Source organism: Salvelinus alpinus, chromosome 10, assembly GCF_045679555.1.
Source record: "Salvelinus alpinus chromosome 10, SLU_Salpinus.1, whole genome shotgun sequence".
Classification (NCBI taxonomy): Eukaryota; Metazoa; Chordata; class Actinopteri; order Salmoniformes; family Salmonidae; genus Salvelinus; species Salvelinus alpinus.
Genome location: NC_092095.1, coordinates 71,074,695 through 71,102,217, shown reverse-complemented (window position 1 = coordinate 71,102,217; position 27,523 = coordinate 71,074,695). Strand labels below are relative to the sequence as shown.

The following is a 27,523-nucleotide window of genomic DNA, read 5'->3' as shown; positions in this document are numbered from 1 at the left end:
AGGGGATGTCGACGCCAGCGCGGTAAGTCTGTCTGTAGAGTTGGTGTATAGGGGATGTCGACGCCAGCGCGGTAAGTCTGTCTGGTCTGTAGAGTTGGTGTGTAGGGGATGTCGACGCCAGCGCGGTAAGTCTGTCTGTAGAGTTGGTGTATAGGGGATGTCGACGCCAGCGCGGTAAGTCTGTCTGTAGAGTTGGTGTATAGGGGATGTCGACGCCAGCGCGGTAAGTCTGTCTGGTCTGTAGAGTTGGTGTGTAGGGGATGTCGACGCCAGCACGGTAAGTCTGTCTGTAGAGTTGGTGTGTAGGGGATGTCGACGCCAGCGCGGTAAGTCTGTCTGTAGAGTTGGTGTGTAGGGGATGTCGACGCCAGCGCGGTAAGTCTGTCTGGTCTGTAGAGTTGGTGTGTAGGGGATGTTGACGCCAGGGAGGTAAGTCTGTCTGTAGAGTTGGTGTGTAGGGGATGTCGACGCCAGCGCGGTAAGTCTGTCTGGTCTGTAGAGTTGGTGTGTAGGGGATGTTGACGCCAGCGCGGTAAGTCTGTCTGTAGAGTTGGTGTGTAGGGGATGTTGACGCCAGTGGTAAGTCTGTCTGGTCTGTAGAGTTGGTGTGTAGGGGATGTTGACGCCAGCGCGGTAAGTCTGGCTGTAGAGTTGGTGTGTAGGGGATGTCGACGCCAGTGGTAAGTCTGTCTGGTCTTGTGACGGTGTGTTATAGCGACCCCATACAGCCAGAGGTATTGAGGTGGTGTGTTATATTGACCCCATACAGCCAGAGGTATTGAGGTGGTGTGTTATATTGACCCCATACAGCCAGAGGTATTGAGGTGGTGTGTTATATTGACCCCATACAGCCAGAGGTATTGAGGTGGTGTGTTATATTGACCCCATACAGCCAGAGGTATTGAGGTGGTGTGTTATATTGACCCCATACAGCCAGAGGTATTGAGGTGGTGTGTTATATTGACCCCATACAGCCAGAGGTATTGAGGTGGTGTGTTATATTGACCCCATACAGCCAGAGGTATTGAGGTGGTGTGTTATAATGACCCCATACAGCCAGAGGTATTGAGGTGGTGTGTTATAATGACCCCATACAGCCAGAGGTATTGAGGTGGTGTGTTATAATGACCCCATACAGCCAGAGGTATTGAGGTGGTGTGTTATAATGACCCCATACAGCCAGAGGTATTGAGGTGGTGTGTTATAATGACCCCATACAGCCAGAGGTATTGAGGTGGTGTGTTATGACCCCATACAGCCAGAGGTATTGAGGTGGTGTGTTATATTGACCCCATACAGCCAGAGGTATTGAGGTGGTGTGTTATAATGACCCCATACAGCCAGACGTATTGAGGTGGTGTGTTATATTGACCCCATACAGCCAGACGTATTGTGGCGGTGTGTTATATTGACCCCATACAGCCAGAGGTATTGAGGTGGTGTGTTATAATGACCCCATACAGCCAGACGTATTGAGGTGGTGTGTTATATTGACCCCATACAGCCAGACGTATTGTGGCGGTGTGTTATATTGACCCCATACAGCCAGAGGTATTGTGGCGGTGTGTTATATTGACCCCATACAGCCAGAGGTATTGTGGCGGTGTGTTATATTGACCCCATACAGCCAGAGGTATTGTGGCGGTGTGTTATAATGACCCCATACAGCCAGAGGTATTGAGGTGGTGTGTTATATTGACCCCATACAGCCAGAGGTATTGTGGCGGTGTGTTATAATGACCCCATACAGCCAGAGGTATTGAGGTGGTGTGTTATAATGACCCCATACAGCCAGAGGTATTGTGGTTGTGTGTTATAATGACCCCATACAGCCAGAGGTATTGTGGTGGTGTGTTATATTGACCCCATACAGCCAGAGGTATTGTGGTGGTGTGTTATATTGACCCCATACAGCCAGAGGGATTGTGGTGGTGTGTTATATTGACCCCATACAGCCAGAGGTATTGAGGTGGTGTGTTATATTGACCCCATACAGCCAGAGGTATTGAGGTGATGTGTTATATTGACCCCATACAGCCAGAGGTATTGAGGTGATGTGTTATATTGACCCCATACAGCCAGAGGTATTGTGGCGGTGTGTTATAATGACCCCATACAACCAGAGGTATTGTGGCGGTGTGTTATATTGACCCCATACAGCCAGAGGTATTGTGGTGGTTTGTTATATTGACCCCATACAGCCAGAGGGATTGTGGTGGTGTGTTATATTGACCCCATACAGCCAGAGGTATTGAGGTGGTGTGTTATATTGACCCCATACAGCCAGAGGTATTGAGGTGGTGTGTTATATTGACCCCATACAGCCAGAGGTATTGAGGTGATGTGTTATATTGACCCCATACAGCCAGAGGTATTGTGGCGGTGTGTTATATTGACCCCATACAGCCAGAGGTATTGAGGTGGTGTGTTATAATGACCCCATACAGCCAGAGGTATTGAGGTGGTGTGTTATAATGACCCCATACAGCCAGAGGTATTGAGGTGGTGTGTTATAATGACCCCATACAGCCAGAGGTATTGAGGTGGTGTGTTATAATGACCCCATACAGCCAGAGGTATTGAGGTGGTGTGTTATAATGACCCCATACAGCCAGAGGTATTGAGGTGGTGTGTTATGACCCCATACAGCCAGAGGTATTGAGGTGGTGTGTTATATTGACCCCATACAGCCAGAGGTATTGAGGTGGTGTGTTATAATGACCCCATACAGCCAGACGTATTGAGGTGGTGTGTTATATTGACCCCATACAGCCAGACGTATTGTGGCGGTGTGTTATATTGACCCCATACAGCCAGAGGTATTGAGGTGGTGTGTTATAATGACCCCATACAGCCAGACGTATTGAGGTGGTGTGTTATATTGACCCCATACAGCCAGACGTATTGTGGCGGTGTGTTATATTGACCCCATACAGCCAGAGGTATTGAGGTGGTGTGTTATATTGACCCCATACAGCCATAGGTATTGTGGCGGTGTGTTATAATGACCCCATACAGCCAGAGGTATTGAGGTGGTGTGTTATAATGACCCCATACAGCCAGAGGTATTGAGGTGGTGTGTTATAATGACCCCATACAGCCAGAGGTATTGTGGTTGTGTGTTATAATGACCCCATACAGCCAGAGGTATTGAGGTGGTGTGTTATATTGACCCCATACAGCCAGAGGTATTGAGGTGGTGTGTTATAATGACCCCATACAGCCAGAGGTATTGAGGTGGTGTGTTATAATGACCCCATACAGCCAGAGGTATTGAGGTGGTGTGTTATAATGACCCCATACAGCCAGAGGTATTGAGGTGGTGTGTTATAATGACCCCATACAGCCAGAGGTATTGAGGTGGTGTGTTATGACCCCATACAGCCAGAGGTATTGAGGTGGTGTGTTATATTGACCCCATACAGCCAGAGGTATTGAGGTGGTGTGTTATAATGACCCCATACAGCCAGACGTATTGAGGTGGTGTGTTATATTGACCCCATACAGCCAGACGTATTGTGGCGGTGTGTTATATTGACCCCATACAGCCAGAGGTATTGAGGTGGTGTGTTATAATGACCCCATACAGCCAGACGTATTGAGGAGGTGTGTTATAATGACCCCATACAGCCAGACGTATTGAGGCGGTGTGTTATATTGACCCCATACAGCCAGACGTATTGTGGCGGTGTGTTATATTGACCCCATACAGCCAGAGGTATTGTGGCGGTGTGTTATATTGACCCCATACAGCCAGAGGTATTGTGGCGGTGTGTTATATTGACCCCATACAGCCAGAGGTATTGTGGCGGTGTGTTATAATGACCCCATACAGCCAGAGGTATTGAGGTGGTGTGTTATATTGACCCCATACAGCCAGAGGTATTGTGGCGGTGTGTTATAATGACCCCATACAGCCAGAGGTATTGAGGTGGTGTGTTATAATGACCCCATACAGCCAGAGGTATTGTGGTTGTGTGTTATAATGACCCCATACAGCCAGAGGTATTGTGGTGGTGTGTTATATTGACCCCATACAGCCAGAGGTATTGTGGTGGTGTGTTATATTGACCCCATACAGCCAGAGGTATTGAGGTGGTGTGTTATATTGACCCCATACAGCCAGAGGTATTGAGGTGATGTGTTATATTGACCCCATACAGCCAGAGGTATTGAGGTGATGTGTTATATTGACCCCATACAGCCAGAGGTATTGTGGCGGTGTGTTATAATGACCCCATACAACCAGAGGTATTGTGGCGGTGTGTTATATTGACCCCATACAGCCAGAGGGATTGTGGTGGTGTGTTATATTGACCCCATACAGCCAGAGCGATTGTGGTGGTGTGTTATATTGACCCCATACAGCCAGAGGTATTGAGGTGGTGTGTTATATTGACCCCATACAGCCAGAGGTATTGAGGTGATGTGTTATATTGACCCCATACAGCCAGAGGTATTGTGGCGGTGTGTTATATTGACCCCATACAGCCAGAGGTATTGAGGTGGTGTGTTATAATGACCCCATACAGCCAGAGGTATTGAGGTGGTGTGTTATAATGACCCCATACAGCCAGAGGTATTGAGGTGGTGTGTTATAATGACCCCATACAGCCAGAGGTATTGAGGTGGTGTGTTATGACCCCATACAGCCAGAGGTATTGAGGTGGTGTGTTATATTGACCCCATACAGCCAGAGGTATTGAGGTGGTGTGTTATAATGACCCCATACAGCCAGACGTATTGAGGCGGTGTGTTATATTGACCCCATACAGCCAGACGTATTGTGGCGGTGTGTTATATTGACCCCATACAGCCAGAGGTATTGAGGTGGTGTGTTATAATGACCCCATACAGCCAGACGTATTGAGGTGGTGTGTTATATTGACCCCATACAGCCAGACGTATTGTGGCGGTGTGTTATATTGACCCCATACAGCCAGAGGTATTGTGGCGGTGTGTTATATTGACCCCATACAGCCAGAGGTATTGTGGCGGTGTGTTATATTGACCCCATACAGCCAGAGGTATTGTGGCGGTGTGTTATAATGACCCCATACAGCCAGAGGTATTGAGGTGGTGTGTTATATTGACCCCATACAGCCAGAGGTATTGTGGCGGTGTGTTATAATGACCCCATACAGCCAGAGGTATTGAGGTGGTGTGTTATAATGACCCCATACAGCCAGAGGTATTGTGGTTGTGTGTTATAATGACCCCATACAGCCAGAGGTATTGTGGTGGTGTGTTATATTGACCCCATACAGCCAGAGGTATTGTGGTGGTGTGTTATATTGACCCCATACAGCCAGAGGTATTGTGGTGGTGTGTTATATTGACCCCATACAGCCAGAGGGATTGTGGTGGTGTGTTATATTGACCCCATACAGCCAGAGGTATTGAGGTGGTGTGTTATATTGACCCCATACAGCCAGAGGTATTGAGGTGATGTGTTATATTGACCCCATACAGCCAGAGGTATTGAGGCGATGTGTTATATTGACCCCATACAGCCAGAGGTATTGTGGCGGTGTGTTATATTGACCCCATACAGCCAGAGGTATTGTGGTGGTTTGTTATATTGACCCCATACAGCCAGAGGGATTGTGGTGGTGTGTTATATTGACCCCATACAGCCAGAGGTATTGAGGTGGTGTGTTATATTGACCCCATACAGCCAGAGGTATTGTGGCGGTGTGTTATATTGACCCCATACAGCCAGAGGTATTGTGGTGGTTTGTTATATTGACCCCATACAGCCAGAGGGATTGTGGTGGTGTGTTATATTGACCCCATACAGCCAGAGGTATTGAGGTGGTGTGTTATATTGACCCCATACAGCCAGAGGTATTGAGGTGATGTGTTATATTGACCCCATACAGACAGAGGTATTGTGGCGGTGTGTTATAATGACCCCATACAGCCAGAGGTATTGAGGTGATGTGTTATAATGACCCCATACAACCAGAGGTATTGTGGTGGTGTGTTATATTGACCCCATACAGCCAGAGGTATTGTGGTGGTGTGTTATATTGACCCCATACAGCCAGAGGTATTGAGGTGATGTGTTATATTGACCCCATACAGCCAGAGGTATTGAGGTGGTGTGTTATATTGACCCCATACAGCCAGAGGTATTGAGGTGATGTGTTATATTGACCCCATACAGCCAGAGGTATTGTGGCGGTGTGTTATAATGACCCCATACAGCCAGAGGTATTGAGGTGATGTGTTATAATGACCCCATACAACCAGAGGTATTGTGGTGGTGTGTTATATTGACCCCATACAGCCAGAGGTATTGAGGTGATGTGTTATATTGACCCCATACAGCCAGAGGTATTGAGGTGATGTGTTATATTGACCCCATACAGCCAGAGGTATTGAGGTGATGTGTTATATTGACCCCATACAGCCAGAGGTATTGTGTTATAATGACCCCACACAACCAGAGGTATTGAGGTGATGTGTTATAATGACCCCATACAGCCAGAGGTATTGAGGTGATGTGTTATATTGACCCCATACAGCCAGAGGTATTGTGTTATAATGACCCCACACAGCCAGAGGTATTGTGTTATAATGACCCCATACAGCCAGAGGTATTGTGTTATAATGATAGCTAAATGAGAAGGTTAGTTGTATTTACAGGCTGGTAAAATCACATAGTAGGCCTTTAACTGGGAGTGATATTGACTTTCCAGCACTGAGCGCCTCTATTGGTCAGACGGGTGGGTAGACACGGTTGTTTATTGGACTCCTCTAGTTGCCAAGGTGACTAACATTCCAAAACGTTGACGTTGACCATGACACAGGGGGTAGATGGGTTACTGTTGAGTACCCACCAAAACATTATTGTTGACCCTGACACGGGGTAGATGGGTTACTGTTGAGTACCCACCAAAACATTAATGTTAACGTTGACCATGACACAGGGGGTAGATGGGGGACTGTTGAGTACCCACCAAAACATTAACGTTATTGTTGTCCCTGACACAGGGGGTAGATGGGGGACTGTTGAGTACCCACCAAAACATTGACGTTGACCAGGACACAGGGGGTAGATGGGGGACTGTTGATGTGCCCCGGACGCTCTACGGTTGATGTTAATATTGTTGTATGTCAATGAACCAGATGTAATGGACCAAGTACGGCTCCTAAAATGGACCAGATGTGTCAATGTAACGGACGAAGGACGACCCGTAAGATGGACCAGGTAATAGTGAAGTCCATTGACCTGTGGATGTGTTGGACAGGTTTTGAAGTGGTGTTTAGCTGGTGAGCAGACATGATGCCTCCCTTAACACTTCTTTGTTAAGAGACGCAGGGAACCAACTGGCCTGTAACCCCCTTCCCACCCCCCCCGAGAGAGACACACACACACACACACACACACACACACACACACACACACACACACACACACACACACACACACACACACACACACACACACACACACACACACACACACACACTCTCTCTCCTTCTGCCACCTTGTTGATCCAGATGTTGATGTTAATCCCGTGGAATGTGTCCTGGTGGTGACAGTGTCTGTCACTCAATCTGCTGAGGGTCTGGCTCCGTGGGGGGGGGACGGGGGCTGGTGATGTGAGATTTAGAAGATGATTGGCTGCCTGGCCTTGATGTTGTGTTTTCAGAATACCACTCTTACCCAATGAAACATTTCTTCCTTGTTTTACAACCTGTTTAATTTAACAGAAAAGGTCTGTGTCAGATGAATGGACCACAGTTGATGCTCTGGCCAGTTTTTGTCCTCTTGAATATTTAGTTATTTAAAATGATGCTACATAGATGTTGTATAATTTCAGCCAGTAGTTTTGAAAGTTCGAGCCAAAACCTCATCCATTTCCTGTGATACGTTGGGTCCCGCAACAACAACAAAAAATCTAAGTGCTTAAGATCCCGTTCTGTCTGTGTCTGTAGTGTTGTCTGTGTCTGTAGTGTTGTCTGTAGTGTTGTCTGTAGTGTTGTCTGTGTCTGTAGTGTTGTCTGTGTCTGTAGTGTTGTCTGTGTCTGTAGTGTTGTCTGTGTCTGTAGTGTTGTCTGTGTCTGTAGTGTTGTCTGTAGTGTTGTCTGTGTCTGTAGTGTTGTCTGTGTCTGTAGTGTTGTCTGTGTCTGTAGTGTTGTCTGTGTCTGTAGTGTTGTCTGTAGTGTTGTCTGTGTCTGTAGTGTTGTCTGTGTCTGTAGTGTTGTCTGTGTCTGTAGTGTTGTCTGTGTCTGTAGTGTTGTCTGTAGTGTTGTCTGTAGTGTTGTCTGTGTCTGTAGTGTTGTCTGTGTCTGTAGTGTTGTCTGTGTCTGTAGTGTTGTCTGTGTCTGTAGTGTTGTCTGTAGTGTTGTCTGTGTCTGTAGTGTTGTCTGTGTCTGTAGTGTTGTCTGTAGTGTTGTCTGTGTCTGTAGTGTTGTCTGTGTCTGTAGTGTTGTCTGTGTCTGTAGTGTTGTCTGTCTGTAGTGTTGTCTGTGTCTGTAGTGTTGTCTGTAGTGTTGTCTGTAGTGTTGTCTGTGTCTGTAGTGTTGTCTGTGTCTGTAGTGTTGTCTGTAGTGTTGTCTGTGTCTGTAGTGTTGTCTGTGTCTGTAGTGTTGTCTGTGTCTGTAGTGTTGTCTGTGTCTGTAGTGGTGTCTGTGACTGTAGTGTTGTCTGTGTCTGTAGTGTTGTCTGTCTGTAGTGTTGTCTGTCTGTAGTGTTGTCTGTGTCTGTAGTGTTGTCTGTAGTGTTGTCTGTGTCTGTAGTGTTGTCTGTGTCTGTAGTGTTGTCTGTGTCTGTAGTGTTGTCTGTGTCTGTAGTGTTATCTGTGTCTGTAGTGTTGTCTGTGTCTGTAGTAGTGGCTCTGTCTGTAGTAGTGTCTGTAGTGTTGTCTGTGTCTGTAGTGTTGTCTGTGTCTGTAGTGGTGTCTGTGTCTGTAGTGTTGTCTGTGTCTGTAGTGTTGTCTGTGTCTGTAGTTCCTGTGTCTGTAGTAGTGGCTCTGTCTGTAGTAGTGTCTGTATCTGTAGTTCATGTGTCTGTAGTTCTTGTGTCTGTAGTACTGTGTCTGCGGTAGTGTCTGTAGTAGTGCTAGTGTCTGTAGTGTGGTCTGTGTCTGTAGCATATGCGTCTGTAGTAGTGCATGTGTCTGTAGTAGTGCATGTGTCTGTAGTGGTGTCTGTAGTGGTGTCTGTGTCTGTAGTAGTGTCTGTGGTAGTGCCAGTGTCTGTAGTAGTGCCAGTGTCTGTGGTAGTGCCAGCGTCTGTGGTAGTGGCAGCGTCTGTGGTAGTGCCAGTGTCTGTGGTAGTGCCAGCGTCTGTGGTAGTGCTTGTGTCTGCGGTAGTGTCTGCGGTAGTGTCTGCGGTAGTGTCTGCTGCAGTGTCTGCTGCGGCTGCGGTAGTGTCTGCGGTAGTGTCTGCTGCGCCTGCGGTAGTGTCTGCTGCGCCTGCGGTAGTGTCTGCGGTAGTGTCTGCTGCGCCTGCGGTAGTGTCTGCGGTAGTGTCTGCTGCGGCTGCGGTAGTGTCTGCGGTAGTGTCTGCTGCGGCTGCGGTAGTGTCTGCTGCGCCTGCGGTAGTGTCTGCTGCGCCTGCGGTAGTGTCTGCTGCGCCTGCGGTAGTGTCTGCTGCGCCTGCGGTAGTGTCTGCTGCGCCTGCGGTAGTGTCTGCTGCGCCTGCGGTAGTGTCTGCGGTAGTGTCTTCTGCGGCTGCGGTAGTGTCTGCTGCGTCTGCGGTAGTGTCTGCGGTAGTGTCTGCGGTAGTATCTGCTGCGGCTGCGGTAGTGTCTGCGGTAGTGTCTGCTGCGCCTGCGGTAGTGTCTGCTGCGCCTGCGGTAGTGTCTGCGGTAGTGTCTGCTGCGCCTGCGGTAGTGTCTGCGGTAGTGTCTGCTGCGGCTGCGGTAGTGTCTGCGGTAGTGTCTGCTGCGGCTGCGGTAGTGTCTGCTGCGCCTGCGGTAGTGTCTGCTGCGCCTGCGGTAGTGTCTGCTGCGCCTGCGGTAGTGTCTGCGGTAGTGTCTTCTGCGGCTGCGGTAGTGTCTGCTGCGTCTGCGGTAGTGTCTGCGGTAGTGTCTGCGGTAGTATCTGCTGCGCCTGCGGTAGTGTCTGCGGTAGTGTCTGCTGCGTCTGCGGTAGTGTCTGCGGTAGTGTCTGCTGCGTCTGCGGTAGTGTCTGCTGCGGTAGTGTCTGCTGCGGTAGTGTCTGCTGCGGTAGTGTCTGCTGCGGTAGTGTCTGCTGCGGTAGTGTCTGCTGCGGTAGTGTCTGCTGCGGTAGTGTCTGCTGCGGCTGCGGTAGTGTCTGCTGCGGCTGCGGTAGTGTCTGCTGCGTCTGCGGTAGTGTCTGCGTGTGCGGCTGTGCCTGTGAACCATATGATTGAGGCTTGCCGCTTTGGCCGCATTTGAATAAATACTTGTTTTTCTCTGTGCCACCTCAGGTCCATGTGAAGATGGCTGACGAGGCAGTGTGTGTAGGCCCCGCCCCCACCAACAAGAGCTACCTCAACATGGACGCCATCATGGACGCTATCAGGAAGACTGGATCCCAGGCCGTGAGATTTACGACACACGTTGACACACACACACATAACACACACAACACACACACACCAACATTTGAACACACACACCAACATTTGAACACACACACCAACATTTGAACACACACACGGTTGTGTTTGCTGACCCTGGGTCTCGACCCCGCCCTGTGCAACTGGGTCCTGGACTTCCTGACGGGCCGCCCCCAGGTGGTGAGGGTAGGTAACAACATCTCCACCCCGCTGATCCTCAACACTGGGGCCCCACAAGGGTGCGTTCTGAGCCCTCTCCTGTACTCCCTGTTCACCCACGACTGCGTGGCCATGCACGCCTCCAACTCAATCATCAAGTTTGCGGATGACACTACAGTGGTAGGCTTGATTACCAACAACGACGAGACGGCCTACAGGGAGGAGGTGAGGGCCCTCGGAGTGTGGTGTCAGGAAAATAACCTCACACTCAACGTCAACAAAACAGGAGATGATTGTGGACTTCAGGAAACAGCAGAGGGCGCACCCCCCTATCCACATCGACGGGTCAGTAGTGGAGAAGGTGGAAAGTTTTAAGTTCCTCGGTGTACACATCACGGACAAACTGAATTGGTCCACCCACACAGACAGCGTTGTGAAGAAGGCGCAGCAGCGCCTCTTCAACCTCAGGAGGCTGAAGAAATTCGGCTTGTCACCAAAAGCACTCACAAACTTCTACAGATGCACAATCGAGAGCATCCTGTCGGGCTGTATCACCGCCTGGTACGGCAACTGCTCCGCCCACAACCGTAAGGCTCTCCAGAGGGTAGTGAGGTCTGCAGAACGCATCACCGGGGGCAAACTACCTGCCCTCCAGGACACCTACACCACCCGATGTCACAGGAAGGCCATAAAGATCATCAAGGACAACAACCACCCAAGCCACTGCCTGTTCACCCCGCTATCATCCAGAAGGCGAGGTCAGTACAGGTGCATCAAAGCAGGGACCGAGAGACTGAAAAACAGCTTCTATCTCAAGGCCATCAGACTGTTAAACAGCCACCACTAACATTTAGCGGCCGCTGCCAACATACTGACTCAACTCCAGCCACTTTAAAAATGGGAATTGATGGAAATTATGTAAAAATGTACCACTAGCCACTTTAAACAATGCCACTTAATATAATGTTTACATACCCTACATTACCCATCTCATATGTATATACTGTACTCTATATCATCTACTGCATCTTGCCATCTTTATGTAATACATGTACCACTAGCCACTTTAAACTATGCCACTTTATGTTTACATACCCTACAGTACTCATCTCATATGTATATACCGTACTCTATACCATCTACTGCATCTTGCCTATGCCGTTCTGTACCACCACTCATTCATATATCTTTATGTACATATTCTTTATCCCTTTACACTTGTGTGTGTGTATAAGGTAGTAGTTGTGGAATTGTTAGGTTAGATTACTTGTTGGTTATTACTGCATTGTCGGAACTAGAAGCACAAGCATTTCGCTACACTCGCATTAACATCTGCTAACCATGTGTATTTGATTTGATGTGTTTGAAACCTTTTCTCTTCTGTCTCTGAAGGTGCATCCAGGCTACGGCTTTCTGTCTGAAAATAAAGAGTTTGCCAAGAGACTGGTGAGTAGTGCTGGGATTTACAACTGTTGGGAACACACACACCTCTCTGTATGTCCCCCTCTGTTTCCCTTATCAACAGGCTTCAGCACCCCTGAAGTTCATTTGATTAAAGGTGTGATTCTCCTGGTGAACCTGATATGGAAACTTAACACACAGACACCAAAAGGCTCACTTCATGATAAGAAAATGTAACATCTTTCAAATTATTTGAAGTAGTTTACTTAAAGAAGAATGTTTTCGCAGTTATACCTCCACATTACACAGGCTCAATGTCCTGCAGACAGACACAAGACTTGACAACCTAAATAAAGGTTAAATAAAAGACTCCTCCCACGTTTTGCTGATGACACACATGGAACCATGCCGTTATGCAAGGCTGTGTTAGTACGTATGATGACACACGTGGAACCATGCCGTTATGCAAGGCTGTGTTAGTACGTTTAGCCGGTGACACACGTGGAACCATGCCGTTATGCAAGGCTGTGTTAGTACGTTTAGCCGATGACACACGTGGAACCATGTCGTTATGCAAGGCTGTGTTAGTACGTTTAGCTGATGACACACGTGGAACCATGCCGTTATGCAAGGCTGTGTTAGTACGTTTAGCTGATGACACATGGAACCATGCCGTTATGCAAGGCTGTGTTGGTACGTTTAGCTGATGACACACATGGAACCATGCCGTTATGCAAGGCTGTGTTAGTACGTATGATGACACACGTGGAACCATGTCGTTATGCAAGGCTGTGTTAGTACGTTTAGCTGATGACACACATGGAACCATGTCGTTATGCAAGGCTGTGTTAGTACGTTTAGCTGATGACACACATGGAACCATGCCGTTATGCAAGGCTGTGTTAGTACGTTTAGCCGATGACACACATGGAACCATGCCGTTATGCAAGGCTGTGTTAGTACGTTTAGCTGATGACACACATGGAACCATGCCGTTATGCAAGGCTGTGTTAGTACGTTTAGCCGATGACACACATGGAACCATGCCGTTATGCAAGGCTGTGTTAGTACGTTTAGCTGATGACACACATGGAACCATGCCGTTATGCAAGGCTGTGTTAGTACGTTTAGCTGATGACACACATGGAACCATGCCGTTATGCAAGGCTGTGTTAGTACGTTTAGCTGATGACACACATGGAACCATGTCGTTATGCAAGGCTGTGTTGGTACGTTTAGCTGATGACACACGTGGAACCATGCCGTTATGCAAGGCTGTGTTAGTACGTTTAGCTGATGACACACATGGAACCATGCCGTTATGCAAGGCTGTGTTAGTACGTTTAGCTGATGACACACATGGAACCATGTCGTTATGCAAGGCTGTGTTAGTACGTTTAGCCGATGACACACATGGAACCATGCCGTTATGCAAGGCTGTGTTAGTACGTTTAGCTGATGACACACGTGGAACCATGCCGTTATGCAAGGCTGTGTTAGTACGTTTAGCTGATGACACACATGGAACCATGCCGTTATGCAAGGCTGTGTTAGTACGTTTAGCTGATGACACACGTGGAACCATGCCGTTATGCAAGGCTGTGTTAGTACGTTTAGCTGATGACACACGTGGAACCATGCCGTTATGCAAGGCTGTGTTGGTACGGCAAATTTAAAACTCACCTAGTTCCACAGGGAAATAACAACATGCATATTTACCTCATGGTTAACTAAGTACCTCTCCCACCATCATTCAATGTCCTAAAACAACCCTGACATCTCTCCCTCCCATTCCACACTCCCATTGAATGCATTCAGTTGTACAACTTACTAGGTATTCCCCTTTTTTCCTTTCCGTTGTGGCGTATCATGCAAGGCACCCGAAGGTGGGCCATAGTACATTGAAGCTAATCCCACAGGTAAATGGCATATTTTCCTTCATTGGAACTAAAACATCTCCCATGATTTGAATCATCCCCAATACCCAGTATCCCCCATTCCTACTGTGTTGCCCTGGAACAAGGCTCCTGCTCTGTATGTGAGTGGGTCGTCCACTAGGCCGCCCGCTGCCTGATGGGAGCCTGCTGTGGAAATGGAGATGTCATTACATTAGCAAGTCAATGGGCCTCCCCCTCCTGTAACAGTGGGTGAATAGTTAGTGCCAGATTTACGCATTGCAAAACGCTCTGGGGGGGAAGGTCCGTATGCCTCTGGGCTCGTGGTAAAGCTGGGGGGGGATTAGGGTAAGGGTTCTGTTAGCATGAGAAAGCACCTCAGGCTGAATAGAGCTGAAGGGATACGGGGGATGGATGGAGTATAGTAGAATGTATTGTCCCTCAATGTGTCGGTGGATCCCTCCATTTTAAAGTAAATGTGTAATTATTTTTGGACTCTGCAGATGAACAGGAGCATTTCACACTTGTGTTGAGCGCTCTAGGACACATGCACCCACTTAACTCAGGGGTCCGATTACACCTCCTCTTATTGTTGGAGACTCATTTGTTTGCGCCTGGCAGAATGGCGTGTGGTGCTCCGCTCACTAGTGTGTTAAGAACAGCCGTTTGGACGTGAGAGGATGAGGCAGGTCTGAAAAGGCTCAGCCGGGTTTATTGTGATTTAAATAGTGAGATGTCACAACATGGTACCAGAGGAGGGAGGGAGGATAGATGTTTGTCATTGTGTGTCTTCATTTAGAGCAGGTTTCCCCAACTCAGTCCTGCCCCCCTGGGAGTATGTTTGGTAATAATCAAACATGATGATGAGTTGGTTATTGGAATCAGCGTAACAAACCAAAACGTGCACCCGGGGGAGGGGTGCACCCAGGGGAGGGCCCCAGGACCGAGTTGGGGAAACACTGATTTAGAGGATGATATGTGTGTTTTTCATTGTGTCCTCGTCTAAAGGACAGATGTTTATTGTTGTTAAACGCTGTTGAACGCTGAAACCTGAACTAAAAACTTTGGTTTAAAATCTGACAGTGTTTTTATATACTTGTATTTTATTTTGGATGCTGCGGCTCTGTTGGGCTAAATTGCTGTGAGCGCTGCTATCGGTCCCGAGACACGAAAGCCCAGCTAGCCGTCTTGGCGGTCTCAAATGGAGGCCGCTATTGAATGTTTCCAGCGCTGCAGGGAGCTGTGTTGACTTTGATCCCGGGACAATGTGGACTGCGCTGACTTTCAATGTAGCAACTGCTGACTTTCAATGTAGCAACTGCTGACTTTCAATGTAGCAACTGCTGACTTTCAATGTAGCAACTGCTGACTTTCAATGTAGCAACTGCTTGCTTGCGGAGGACTACAGGAGCAAAGTAGCTACTCTTAGCAAGCAAGTAGCAAACCTCCACAAGCTACTGGGGACCACGCCGCCTACTCTTTCATCTTCTTCCACCCCAGTAGCCGGACGCCGCTCTGGTCTGGTGGAAGTTTCGCCGCCGTGTCGGATCTCCACAGCCGATTGGCCGGTGCTCGGCAGGGTTCCATCCCCGAAGGGGTCTCCCCCTTCCCTGGAGAACGGCGCTGTTCTCGACCCAACCAACCATCAATGGAGGTACGTCACTCGCCGTGGAAGTCGAAGAAGGCGTCCTCTGACAATGGGGGTCTCCATGGAGATGTTGAGCCCAGAACTGACACAGACCAGAAACAGCTTTGCTGCACTGGATCCAGAGGTTCCGGCGCCTTCTTCCTTGAGGTCTTCCCAATCAAGATCGGATCCGGAGGTACCTGCGTCTTCGTCCTCGGTCCTGTCTCCCTCTCCGGTGGCTCCTATCTCAGCTTCAGATCCTCGGAGCTCCCACCCTCAACAGACCGTCAGGCTGCCTGAGTGACCAGAGACAAGAAATGTACTTTTGAATTCTGTAAAGTTGGTGTGGAGGAGGTGAAAATTATTGTGGGGTCTGACAAATTATTGTGTGTACCAACGGGGTCTGACAATCTGGATGGAAAATTACTGAGGGTAATAGCAGACGATATTGCCACTCCTATTTGTCACATCTTCAATTTAAGCCTACTAGAAAGTGTGTGCCCTCAGGCCTGGAGGGAAGCTAAAGTCATTCCGCTACCCAAGAATAGTAAAGCCCCCTTTACAGGCTCAAATAGCCGAACAATCAGCCTGTTACCAACCCTTAGTAAACTTCTGGGAAAAATTGTTTGACCAGATATAATGCTATTTCACGGTAAACAAATTGACAACAGACTTTCAGCACGCTTATAGGGAAGGACACTTAACAAGCACAGCACTTACACAAATGACTGATTGACTGAGAGAAATTTGGGATAAAATGATTGTGGGGGCTGTCTTGTTAGACTGCACTGCAGCTTTTGACATTATCGATCATAGTCTGCTGCTGGAAAAACATGTGTTATGGCTTTACACCCCCTGCTATAATGTGGATAAAGAGTTTCTTCTCTAACAGAACACAGAGGGTGTTCTTTAATGGAAGCCTCTCAAACATAATCCAAATAGAATCAGGAATTCCCCAGGGAAGCTGTTTAGGCCCCTTGCTTTTTAATTTGTTTACTAACGACATGCCACTTACTTTGAGTAAAGCCAGAGTTTCTATGTATGCGGATGACTCAACACTACACACGTCAGCTACTACAGCGACCTAAATGACTGCAACACTTAACAAAGAGTTGTAGTTAGTTTCAGAGTGTGTGACAAGGAATAAGTTAGTCCTAAATATTTCTAAAACTTAAAGCATTGTATTTGGGACAAAACATTCACTAAACCCTAAACCTCAACTAAATTTTGTAATAAATAATGTGGAAATTGAACAAGTTGAGATGACTAAACTGCTTGGAGTAACCCTAGATTGTAAACTGTCATGGTCAAAACATATTGATACAGTAGTAACTAAGATGGGGAGAAGTCTGTCCATTATAAAGTGATGCTCTGCCTTCTTAACAACACTATCAACAAGGCAGGTCCTACAGGCCCTAGTTTTGTCGAAACTTGACTACTGTTCAGTCGTGTGGTCAGGTGCCACAAAAAAGGAATGAGGAAAATTGAAATTGGCTCAGAACAGGGCAGCACGGCTGGCCCTTGGATGTACACAGAGAGCTAATGTTAATAATATGCATGTCAATCTCTTCTGGCTCAAAGTGGAGGAGAGATTGACTTCATCACTGCTTGTATTTGAGAGGTATTGCCATGTTGAATACACCGAGCTGTCTGTCAAAACTACTGGCACACAGCTCGTACACCCATGCATACCCCACAAGACATGCCACAAGAGGTCTCTTCACAGTCCTCAAGTTCAGAACAGACTATGGGAGGCGCACAGTACTACATAGAGCCATGACTACATGGAACTCTATTCCACATCAGGTAACTGATGCAAGCAGTAAAATTAGATTTAAAAACCAAATAAAAAACACCTTATGGAATAGCGGGACTGTGAAGCAACACAAACATAGACACATGCACACACACATGATAACATACATGGATTTAGTACTGTAGATATGGGGTAGTGGTGGAGTAGGGGCCTGAGGGCACACAGTGTGTTGTGAATGTTTTGTAATGTTTTGAAAATAGTATAAACTGCCTTAATTTTGCTTGACCACAGGACCCCTTGGCAGCAGCTAATAAGGATCCATAATAAATACAAATAGGTTGTGTGTTTGTCATTGTGTGTCCTCGTCTTAAGGATGATAGGTTGGGTGATTGTCTTTGTCATTACCATCTAAAGGATGATAGGTTTGGTGTTTGTCATTGTCTGCCATCTAAATGATGTCTAGATATGGTTCAAATAGTTGAGAAAGATGGGGTTGTATCAGTGCCTTCAAAAAGTATTCATACCCTTTGACTTATTCCACATTTTGTTGTTACAGCCTGAATTCAAAAATGGATTAAATAATGTTTTTTCTTGCCCATCTGCACACAATACCCCATAATGACATCACAATACCCCATAATGACATCACAATACCCCATAATGACATCACAATACCCCATAATGACAGGGAAAACATGTTTTTAGACATTCTTGCAAATGTATCAAATGAAATACAGATATTCATTGACATAAGTATTCACACCCCTTTTCTATGACATTCCAAATTGAGCTCAGGTGCATCCAATTTCCTTTGATCATCCTTGAGATGTCACTACAACTTGACCTGAGTCCACCTATGGTCACCAGTTTGGACATGATTTAGAAAGAAGCACACCTGTCTATATAAGGTCCCACAGATGACAGTGCATGTCAGAGCAGAAACTATACCCGGAAGTCCAGGGAACTGTCCGTAGAGCTCCAAGATAGAATTGTGATGAGGCATATATCTGGGGAAGGGTATAAAATAAGTTCTAGAGTGTTGAAAGTTTCCAAGAGCACTGTGGTCTCCATCATTGGGAAATTGAAAACTTATGGAACTACCCAGACTCTGCCTAGAGCTGGCCATCTGACCAAACTGAGAAACCAGGCAAGAAGGACCATGGAACTACCCAGACTCTGCCTAGAGCTGGCCATCTGACCAAACTGAGTAACCAGGCAAGAAAGACCTTGGTCTGGGAGGTGACCAAGAACCCAATGACCACTCTGACAGAACTACAGAGTTCCTTGGCCGAGATGGGAGAACCTGCCAGAAGGACAATTGTCTTTACAGAAATTCACCAATCTTTATGGGAGAGTGGTCAGACGGAAGCCACTCCTGAGAAAGAGGCACATGACGGCACGCCTGGAGTTTGCAAAAAGGCCTGTGAAAGACAGAGCATGAGGCAAAATGTTCGGTGGTCTGATCAGACTAAAATGTAACTCTTTGGTCTGAATGCAAAGCGCTATGTCTGGAGAGAACCAGGCACAGCTCATCACTCGTCTCACATCATCCCTACCGTGAAGCATGGTGGTGGCAGCATCATGCTATAGGGATGCTTTTCACCGGCAGGGACTGGGAGACTGGTAAGGATAGAGGGAACAATGAATGGAGCCAAATCTTTGATGAGAACCTGCTTCAGAGTGCAAACAACCTTGGATTGGGGTGAAGATTTTTCGTTCCAACAGGACAATGACCCCAAGCATACAGCCAAAGCAACGCTGGAATGGCTTCAGAACAAGAATGTGAAAGTCCTTGAGTGGCCCAGCAGAAGCCCAGACTTGAATCCCATTGAAAGTCTGTGGAAAGACTTGAAGATTGCTGTTCCACGGCGCTCCCCATCTAACTTAACAGAGCTTGAGAAAATCTGAAAGGAAGAATGGGAGAAAATCCCCAAATCCTGATGTGAAAAGCTGATCCAGACATCCCCAAGACGATTCAAAGCTGATCCAGACATCGCCAAGACGACTCAAAGCTGATCCAGACATCGCCAAGACGACTCAAAGCTGTAATCCCTACCAAAGGTGCTTCTACAAAGTATTGACTCAGCTGTGAATACTTAGCGCCTTCAGAAATTATTCACACCCCTTGACTTTTTCCACGTTTTGTTGTTCCAGCCTGAATTTAAAATGGGTTACATTGAAAGTGTGTGTCACTGGCCGTCACACAAAACCACATAATGTCAAAGTAGATTATTTTTTTCATTCATTAAAAATTAAGATCAAATGTCTTGACTCAATAAGTAATCAACCCCTTTGTTAAGGCAAGCCTAAATAAGTACTGCAGTAAAAATGTGCTTAATAAGTTGCTTGGACTCTGTGTGCAATAATAGTGTGTACCTCATCTCTGTACCCAACTCATACAATTATCTGTAAGGTCCCTTCAGTCCAGCAAAGAATTTCAAACACAGATTCAACCACAAAGACCAGGGAGGTTTTCCAATGCCTCACAAAGAAGGGTACCTATTGGTAGATGGGTAATAAAATAAATACAATTGGACATTACATATTCCGTTGAGCATGGTGAAGTTGTTAGTTACACTTTAGATGGTGTCAATACATAGATACAGGCATCCTTCCTAACTCAGTTGCTGGAGAGGAAGGAAACTGCTCAGGGATTTCACCATGAGGCCAATGGTTACTTTAAAACAGAGTTTAATGGTTGTGATAGGAGAACTGAGGATGAATCAACATCGTATACTCTACGATATTAACCTAAATGACAGAGTGAAAAGAAGGAAACCTGTACAAAATACATATACTGAAACATGTATCTTGTTTGCAATAAGGCACTAAAGTAAAACAGTAAAAAATGAATACAAAGTGTGATGTTTGGGACAAATCCAATACATTACTGAGTGCCGCTCTTCATATTTTCAAGCATGGTGGTGGATGCATCATTTTATGGGTAAGCTTGTCATCGGTAAGGACTATAGAGGTTTTCTGGGGTGGATAAAAATAAACGGAATACAGCTAAGCACAGTCACAGTACTAGAGGAAAACCTGGTTCAGTCTGCTTTCCACCAGACACTGGGAGACAAATTCACCTTTCAGCAGGACAATAACCTAAAACACAAGGCCAAATCTACACTGGAGTTGCTTACCAAGAAGATATTGAATGTTCCTGACTCACACCCCTTCAGTCAGCTTGAAAATCTATGGCTAGACTTGAAAATGGCTGCCTAGCAATGATCAACAACCAACTTGGCAGAGCTTGAAGAATTTAGAGCTCTTATAGACTTACCCAGAAAGACTCACAGCTGTAATCACTGCCAAAGGTGCTTCTACAAAGTATTGACTCAGGGGTGTGAGTCAATACTTGTGTGTTTGTATTAAAATAAATGTGCAAAACATTTGAAAAACATGTTATCACTTTGTCATTACAGGATATTGTGTGTAGATGTGTTAATCCATTTTGAATTCAGGCTGTAACACAACAAAATGCAGAGGGGTATGAATACTTTCCGAAGGCGCTGTATATATTGTTCAAACAGTGATCTGGAACCAAGATGGAGGACTTGTATATATTGTTCAAACAGTGATCTGGAACCAAGATGGAGGAGTTGTATATATTGTTCAACCAGTGATCTGGAACCAAGATGGAGGACTTGTATATATTGTTCAAACAGTGATCTGGAACCAAGATGGAGGACTTGTATATATTGTTCAAACAGTGATCTGGAACCAAGATGGAGGACTTGTATATATTGTTCAAACAGTGATCTGGAACCAAGATGGAGGACTTGTATATATTGTTCAACAGTGATCTGGAACCAAGATGGAGGACTTGTATATATTGTTCAAACAGTGATCTGGAACCAAGATGGAGGAGCTGTATATATTGTTCAAACAGTGATCTGGAACCAAGATGGAGGACTTGTATATATTGTTCAAACAGTGATCTGGAACCAAGATGGAGGAGCTGTATATATTGTTCAAACAGTGATCTGGAACCAAGATGGAGGACTTGTATATATTGTTCAACCAGTGATCTGGAACCAAGATGGAGGAGTTGTATATATTGTTCAAACAGTGATCTGGAACCAAGATGGAGGACTTGTATATATTGTTCAAACAGTGATCTGGAACCAAGATGGAGGACTTGTATATATTGTTCAAACATAACATGTATATAAGTTCTCTCACGTCACCCCGCTCCTCCGCTCTCTCCACTGGCTTCCAGTTGAAGCTCGCATCCGCTACAAGACCATGGTGCTTGCCTACGGAGCTGTGAGGGGAACGGCACCTCTGTACCTTCAGGCTCTGATCAGGCCCTACACCCAAACAAGGGCACTGCGTTCATCCACCTCTGGCCTGCTCGCCTCCCTACCTCTGAGGAAGTACAGTTCCCGCTCAGCCCAGTCAAAACTGTTCGCTGCTCTGGCACCCCAATGGTGGAACAAACTCCCTCACGACGCCAGGTCAGCGGAGTCAATCACCACCTTCCGGAGACACCTGAAACCCCACCTCTTTAAGGAATACCTAGGATAGGATAAAGTAATCCTTCTAACCCCCCCCCCTTAAAAGAGTTAGATGCACTATTGTAAAGTGGTTGTTCCACTGGATATCATAAGGTGAATGCACCAATTTGTAAGTCGCTCTGGATAAGAGCGTCTGCTAAATGACTTAAATGTAAATGTAATGTAAACAGTGATCTGGAACCAAGATGGAGGAGTTGTATATATTGTTCAAACAGTGATCTCTACAACCAAGTCAATGTCTAACAAGGAAGCCTACTGATGAAATGAGAATGAAGGTACCTTTTGTGTAAAACTTAAATCATTTCACTAAAGTAGGGGTTTTGTTCATCTGTTTTGTCTCTTCACCGCGCTTCTCTTTGTCCCTCTCAGCTTATTATTTACAAGCAGCAGAATTATCTCTGGGTCGAGTCCCCCTCTTCTCCTTCTCTGCCTTTTGTCCTGTGTGTCAGGCTATGGGAACCAGGGCCCATTCACTTTAATGGTGCTGAATTGGGAGTCATTGAGGGTGAATCTCCATACTAATAACAGGCCCTTCGGCTACGGCCCAAATGGAGCCCTATTCCCTATATAGTGCACTATTTTAGACCAGAGCCCAGTCAAAGATGATGCGCATCATAGGGAATAGGTTGCCATTTGGGCCATAGCCTTACTGCCCTGCTGTAAGGCCTGACGATGGGCCCTGAGGCTCTGCCACTGTGTGTCAGGCAGGAAGCAATATCCACCGGGCTCTATACAACACAAAGACAACGGGAGAGAGAACAAGCGCCCCTCTTCCCGTCCCTCTTTCCCTGTTTATATGCCTTAAGTACTGTCATGTTTCCAGGGGTAGTGGGTCATGTAGAAGGGGTAGTGGGTCATGTTTCCAAGGGTAGTGGGTCATGTTTCCAGGGGTAGTGGGTCATGTTTCCAGGGGTAGTGGGTCATGTTTCCAGGGGTAGCGGGTCATGTTTCCAGGGGTAGCGGGTCATGTTTCCAGGGGTAGCGGGTCATGTTTCCAGGGGTAGCGGGTCATGTTTCCAGGGGTAGCGGGTCATGTAGAAGGGGTAGTGGGTCATGTTTCCAGGGGTAGTGGGTCATGTTTCCAGGGGTAGTGGGTCATGTTTCCAGGGGTAGCGGGTCATGTTTCCAGGGGTAGCGGGTCATGTTTCCAGGGGTAGCGGGTCATGTTTCCAGGGGTAGCGGGTCATGTTTCCAGGGGTAGCGGGTCATGTTTCCAGGGGTAGAGGTTCATGTTTCCAGGGGTAGCGGGTCATGTTTCCAGGGGTAGCGGGTCATGTTTCCAGGGGTAGCGGGTCATGTTTCCAGGGGTAGCGGGTCATGTTTCCAGGGGTAGCGGGTCATGTTTCCAGGGGTAGCGGGTCATGTTTCCAGGGGTAGCAGGTCATGTTTCCAGGGGTAGCGGGTCATGTTTCCAGTGGTAGCGGGTCATGTTTCCAGGGGTAGCGGGACATGTTTCCAGGGGTTGCGGGTCATGTTTCCAGGGGTAGCGGGTCATGTTTCCAGGGGTAGCGGGTCATGTTTCCAGGGGTAGCGGGTCATGTTTCCAGGGGTAGCGGGTCATGTTTCCAGGGGTAGCGGGTCATGTAGAAGGGGTAGCGGGTCATGTTTCCAGGGGTAGCGGGTCATGTTTCCAGGGGTAGCGGGTCATGTTTCCAGGGGTAGCGGGTCATGTTTCCAGGGGTAGCGGGTCATGTTTCCAGGGGTAGCGGGTCATGTTTCCAGGGGTAGTGGGTCATGTTTCCAGGGGTAGTGGGTCATGTTTCCAGGGGTAGTGGGTCATGTTTCCAGGGGTAGTGGGTCATGTTTCCAGGGGTAGTGGGTCATGTTTCCAGGGGTAGCGGGTCATGTTTCCAGGGGTAGCGGGTCATGTTTCCAGGGGTAGCGAGTCATGTTTCCAGGGGTAGCGGGTCATGTAGAAGGGGTAGCGGGTCATGTAGAAGGGGTAGTGGGTTATGTTTCCAGGGGTAGTGGGTCATGTTTCCAGGGGTAGTGGGTCATGTTTCCAGGGGTAGTGGGTCATGTTTCCAGGGGTAGTGGGTCATGTTTCCAGGGGTAGTGGGTCATGTTTCCAGGGGTATTGGGTCATGTTTCCAGGGGTAGTGGGTCATGTTTCCAGGGGTAGTGGGTCATGTTTCCAGGGTTAGCGGGTCATGTTTCCAGGGGTAGCGGGTCATGTTTCCAGGGTTAGCGGGTCATGTTTCCAGGGTTAGCGGGTCATGTTTCCAGGGGTAGCGAGTCATGTTTCCAGGGGTAGCGGGTCATGTTTCCAGGGGTAGCGGGTCATGTTTCCAGGTAGTGGGTCATGTTTCCAGGGGTAGTGGGTCATGTTTCCAGGGGTAGTGGGTCATGTTTCCAGGGGTAGTGGGTCATGTAGAAGGTGGTAGTGGGTCATGTTTCCAGGGGTAGTGGGTCATGTTTCCAGGGGTAGTGGGTCATGTAGAAGGGGTAGTGGGTCATGTAGAAGGGGTAGTGGGTCATGTTTCCAGGGGTAGTGGGTCATGTTTCCAGGGGTAGTGGGTCATGTTTCCAGGGGTAGTGGGTCATGTTTCCAGGGGTAGTGGGTCATGTTTCCAGGGGTAGTGGGTCATGTTTCCAGGGGTAGTGGGTCATGTAGAAGGGGTAGTGGGTCATGTTTCCAGGGGTAGTGGGTCATGTTTCCAGGGGTAGTGGGTCATGTTTCCAGGGTTAGTAGGTATGTTCTTCCTGTGTCATCTACCTATTTCACACTGGACTTATTTTTGTCCTCCTTACTAGCTTTGACTTTGCTGATGGCTGCTTTATTGAAGAAAAATGTACCTGCTATGACTGAGATGTGGTTGTCCCACCTGGCTATATAAAGATGAGTGTACTGACTATGACTGAGATGTGGTTGTCCCACCTGGCTATATTAAGATGAATGTACTGACTATGACTGAGATGTGGTTGTCCCACCTGGCTATATTAAGGGGAATACACTAACTGTCGCTCTGGATAAGAGTGTCTGCTAAATGACTCAAATGTAAATGTATATTTGTGAATATACTGAAATTGGTGAAAAATGTCGAACACGTGTAAATTCTTGAGCTATGCCTGGTACAATGGAACCAATTCAACCACTATAATCATGTAGGTTGGTATAGGTAGCACCTCTGTATTAACCCAGGTCTGTTCATCATGTAGGTTGGTATAGGTAGCAGCTCTATACTAACCCAGGTCTGTTCATTATGTAGGTTGGTATAGGTAGCAGCTCTATATTAACCCAGGTCTGTTCATTATGTAGGTTGGTATAGGTAGCAGCTCTATACTAACCCAGGTCTGTTCATTATGTAGGTTGGTATAGGTAGCAGCTCTATACTAGCCCAGGTCTGTTCATTATGTAGGTTGGTATAGGTAGCAGCTCTGTACTGACCCAGGTCTGTTCATCATGTAGGTTGGTATAGGTAGCAGCTCTATACTGACCCAGGTCTGTTCATCATGTAGGTTGGTATAGGTAGCAGCTCTATACTAGCCCAGGTCTGTTCATTATGTAGGTTGGTATAGGTAGCAGCTCTATACTGACCCAGGTCTGTTCATTATGTAGGTTGGTATAGGTAGCAGCTCTATACTGACCCAGGTCTGTTCATTATGTAGGTTGGTATAGGTAGCAGCTCTATACTGACCCAGGTCTGTTCATTATGTAGGTTGGTATAGGTAGCAGCTCTGTACTGACCCAGGTCTGTTCATCATGTAGGTTGGTATAGGTAGCAGCTCTATACTAACCCAGGTCTGTTCATCATGTAGGTTGGTATAGGTAGCAGCTCTATACTGACCCAGGTCTGTTCATTATGTAGGTTGGTATAGGTAGCAGCTCTATACTGACCCAGGTCTGTTCATTATGTAGGTTGGTATAGGTAGCAGCTCTATACTGACCCAGGTCTGTTCATTATGTAGGTTGGTATAGGTAGCAGCTCTATACTGACCCAGGTCTGTTCATTATGTAGGTTGGTATAGGTAGCAGCTCTATACTGACCCAGGTCTGTTCATTATGTAGGTTGGTATAGGTAGCAGCTCTGTACTGACCCAGGTCTGTTCATTATGTAGGTTGGTATAGGTAGCAGCTCTGTACTGACCCAGGTCTGTTCATTATGTAGGTTGGTATAGGTAGCAGCTCTGTACTGACCCAGGTCTGTTCATTATGTAGGTTGGTATAGGTAGCAGCTCTGTACTGACCCAGGTCTGTTCATTATGTAGGTTGGTATAGGTAGCAGCTCTGTACTGACCCAGGTCTGTTCATCATGTAGGTTGGTATAGGTAGCAGCTCTATACTGACCCAGGTCTGTTCATTATGTAGGTTGGTATAGGTAGCAGCTCTATACTGACCCAGGTCTGTTCATCATGTAGGTTGGTATAGGTAGCAGCTCTATACTGACCCAGGTCTGTTCATTATGTAGGTTGGTATAGGTAGCAGCTCTATACTGACCCAGGTCTGTTCATTATGTAGGTTGGTATAGGTAGCAGCTCTGTACTGACCCAGGTCTGTTCATTATGTAGGTTGGTATAGGTAGCAGCTCTATACTGACCCAGGTCTGTTCATTATGTAGGTTGGTATAGGTAGCAGCTCTGTACTGACCCAGGTCTGTTCATTATGTAGGTTGGTATAGGTAGCAGCTCTATACTAACCCAGGTCTGTTCATTATGTAGGTTGGTATAGGTAGCAGCTCTATACTGACCCAGGTCTGTTCATTATGTAGGTTGGTATAGGTAGCAGCTCTGTACTGACCCAGGTCTGTTCATTATGTAGGTTGGTATAGGTAGCAGCTCTATACTAACCCAGGTCTGTTCATTATGTAGGTTGGTATAGGTAGCAGCTCTATACTGACCCAGGTCTGTTCATTATGTAGGTTGGTATAGGTAGCAGCTCTATACTGACCCAGGTCTGTTCATTATGTAGGTTGGTATAGGTAGCATCTCTCCTGTCCCAAGTGTGATTGTCTATCTCAATGGTTCCAGTATATGGTTGTTCTCTGATGGTGATGTTGGTCTCCTGCAGGCTGCAGAAGACGTGGTGTTCATAGGACCGGACACCCACGCCATCCATGCCATGGGCGACAAGATCGAGAGCAAGCTCCTTGCCAAGGCAGCCAATGTCAACGTCATCCCCGGGTTCGACGGGGTCGTCGAGGTGAGCTATACTGGCAACAAATCAAACTTGATCTACATTTAACAGTACCACTCAGATCTGGTCTTCTTCATTATCCCTTATTCTACACACAGGCATTTGTTTTCCTCCATCTCTCTTCTCCCCATCTCTCTCTCTACCCTTCTCTCTGTCCCTCACTCTATCTCATCTCTATTCTCCTCATCTCTCTCTCCTCTACCCCCTGTCTCCTCAGCCATTTGCCTTTCTCTGTCTCTCTCTCAATCTTCCCTTTCTCCCCTCTCTCCTTTCTCCCCCCTCTCCTCCTGCTCTTCCACTCTCCTCTCCCACCTCTCTCTCTTCTCCCCCCTCTCTCTCCTCAGCCTTTTGCCTTTCTCTGTCTCTCTCTCTCAATCTTCCCTTCTTTCTCCCCTCTCCTGCTCTTCCCCTCTGTATACAGTGCTGGTCCTAATAGAGCTGTGTGGGCCATGTTTAACACTTCTCCTGCTGATGGCTAGTAGATAAATAGATAAA

General features: G+C 47.1%; 1 protein-coding gene across 3 annotated transcripts in view; it reads left to right on the top strand.

Annotated features, from left to right (window-relative positions):
• Positions 1-27,523, top strand: part of pcca (propionyl-CoA carboxylase subunit alpha) — a 71,123-nt gene that overhangs the window by 5,052 nt on the left and 38,548 nt on the right. The window contains exons 1-4 of one of the 3 annotated variants that reach the window (XM_071330855.1): positions 466-478; positions 10,408-10,521; positions 12,091-12,144; positions 26,903-27,034. In XM_071330855.1, coding sequence (XP_071186956.1) covers positions 10,420-10,521; positions 12,091-12,144; positions 26,903-27,034 — 288 coding nt within the window. In that variant the 5' untranslated portion in view covers positions 466-478; positions 10,408-10,419. Of the gene's footprint in view, positions 1-465; positions 479-627; positions 634-10,407; positions 10,522-12,090; positions 12,145-26,902; positions 27,035-27,523 lie in introns of those variants that run through there. The other 2 variants (XM_071330856.1, XM_071330854.1) reach the window with 2 other exon arrangements.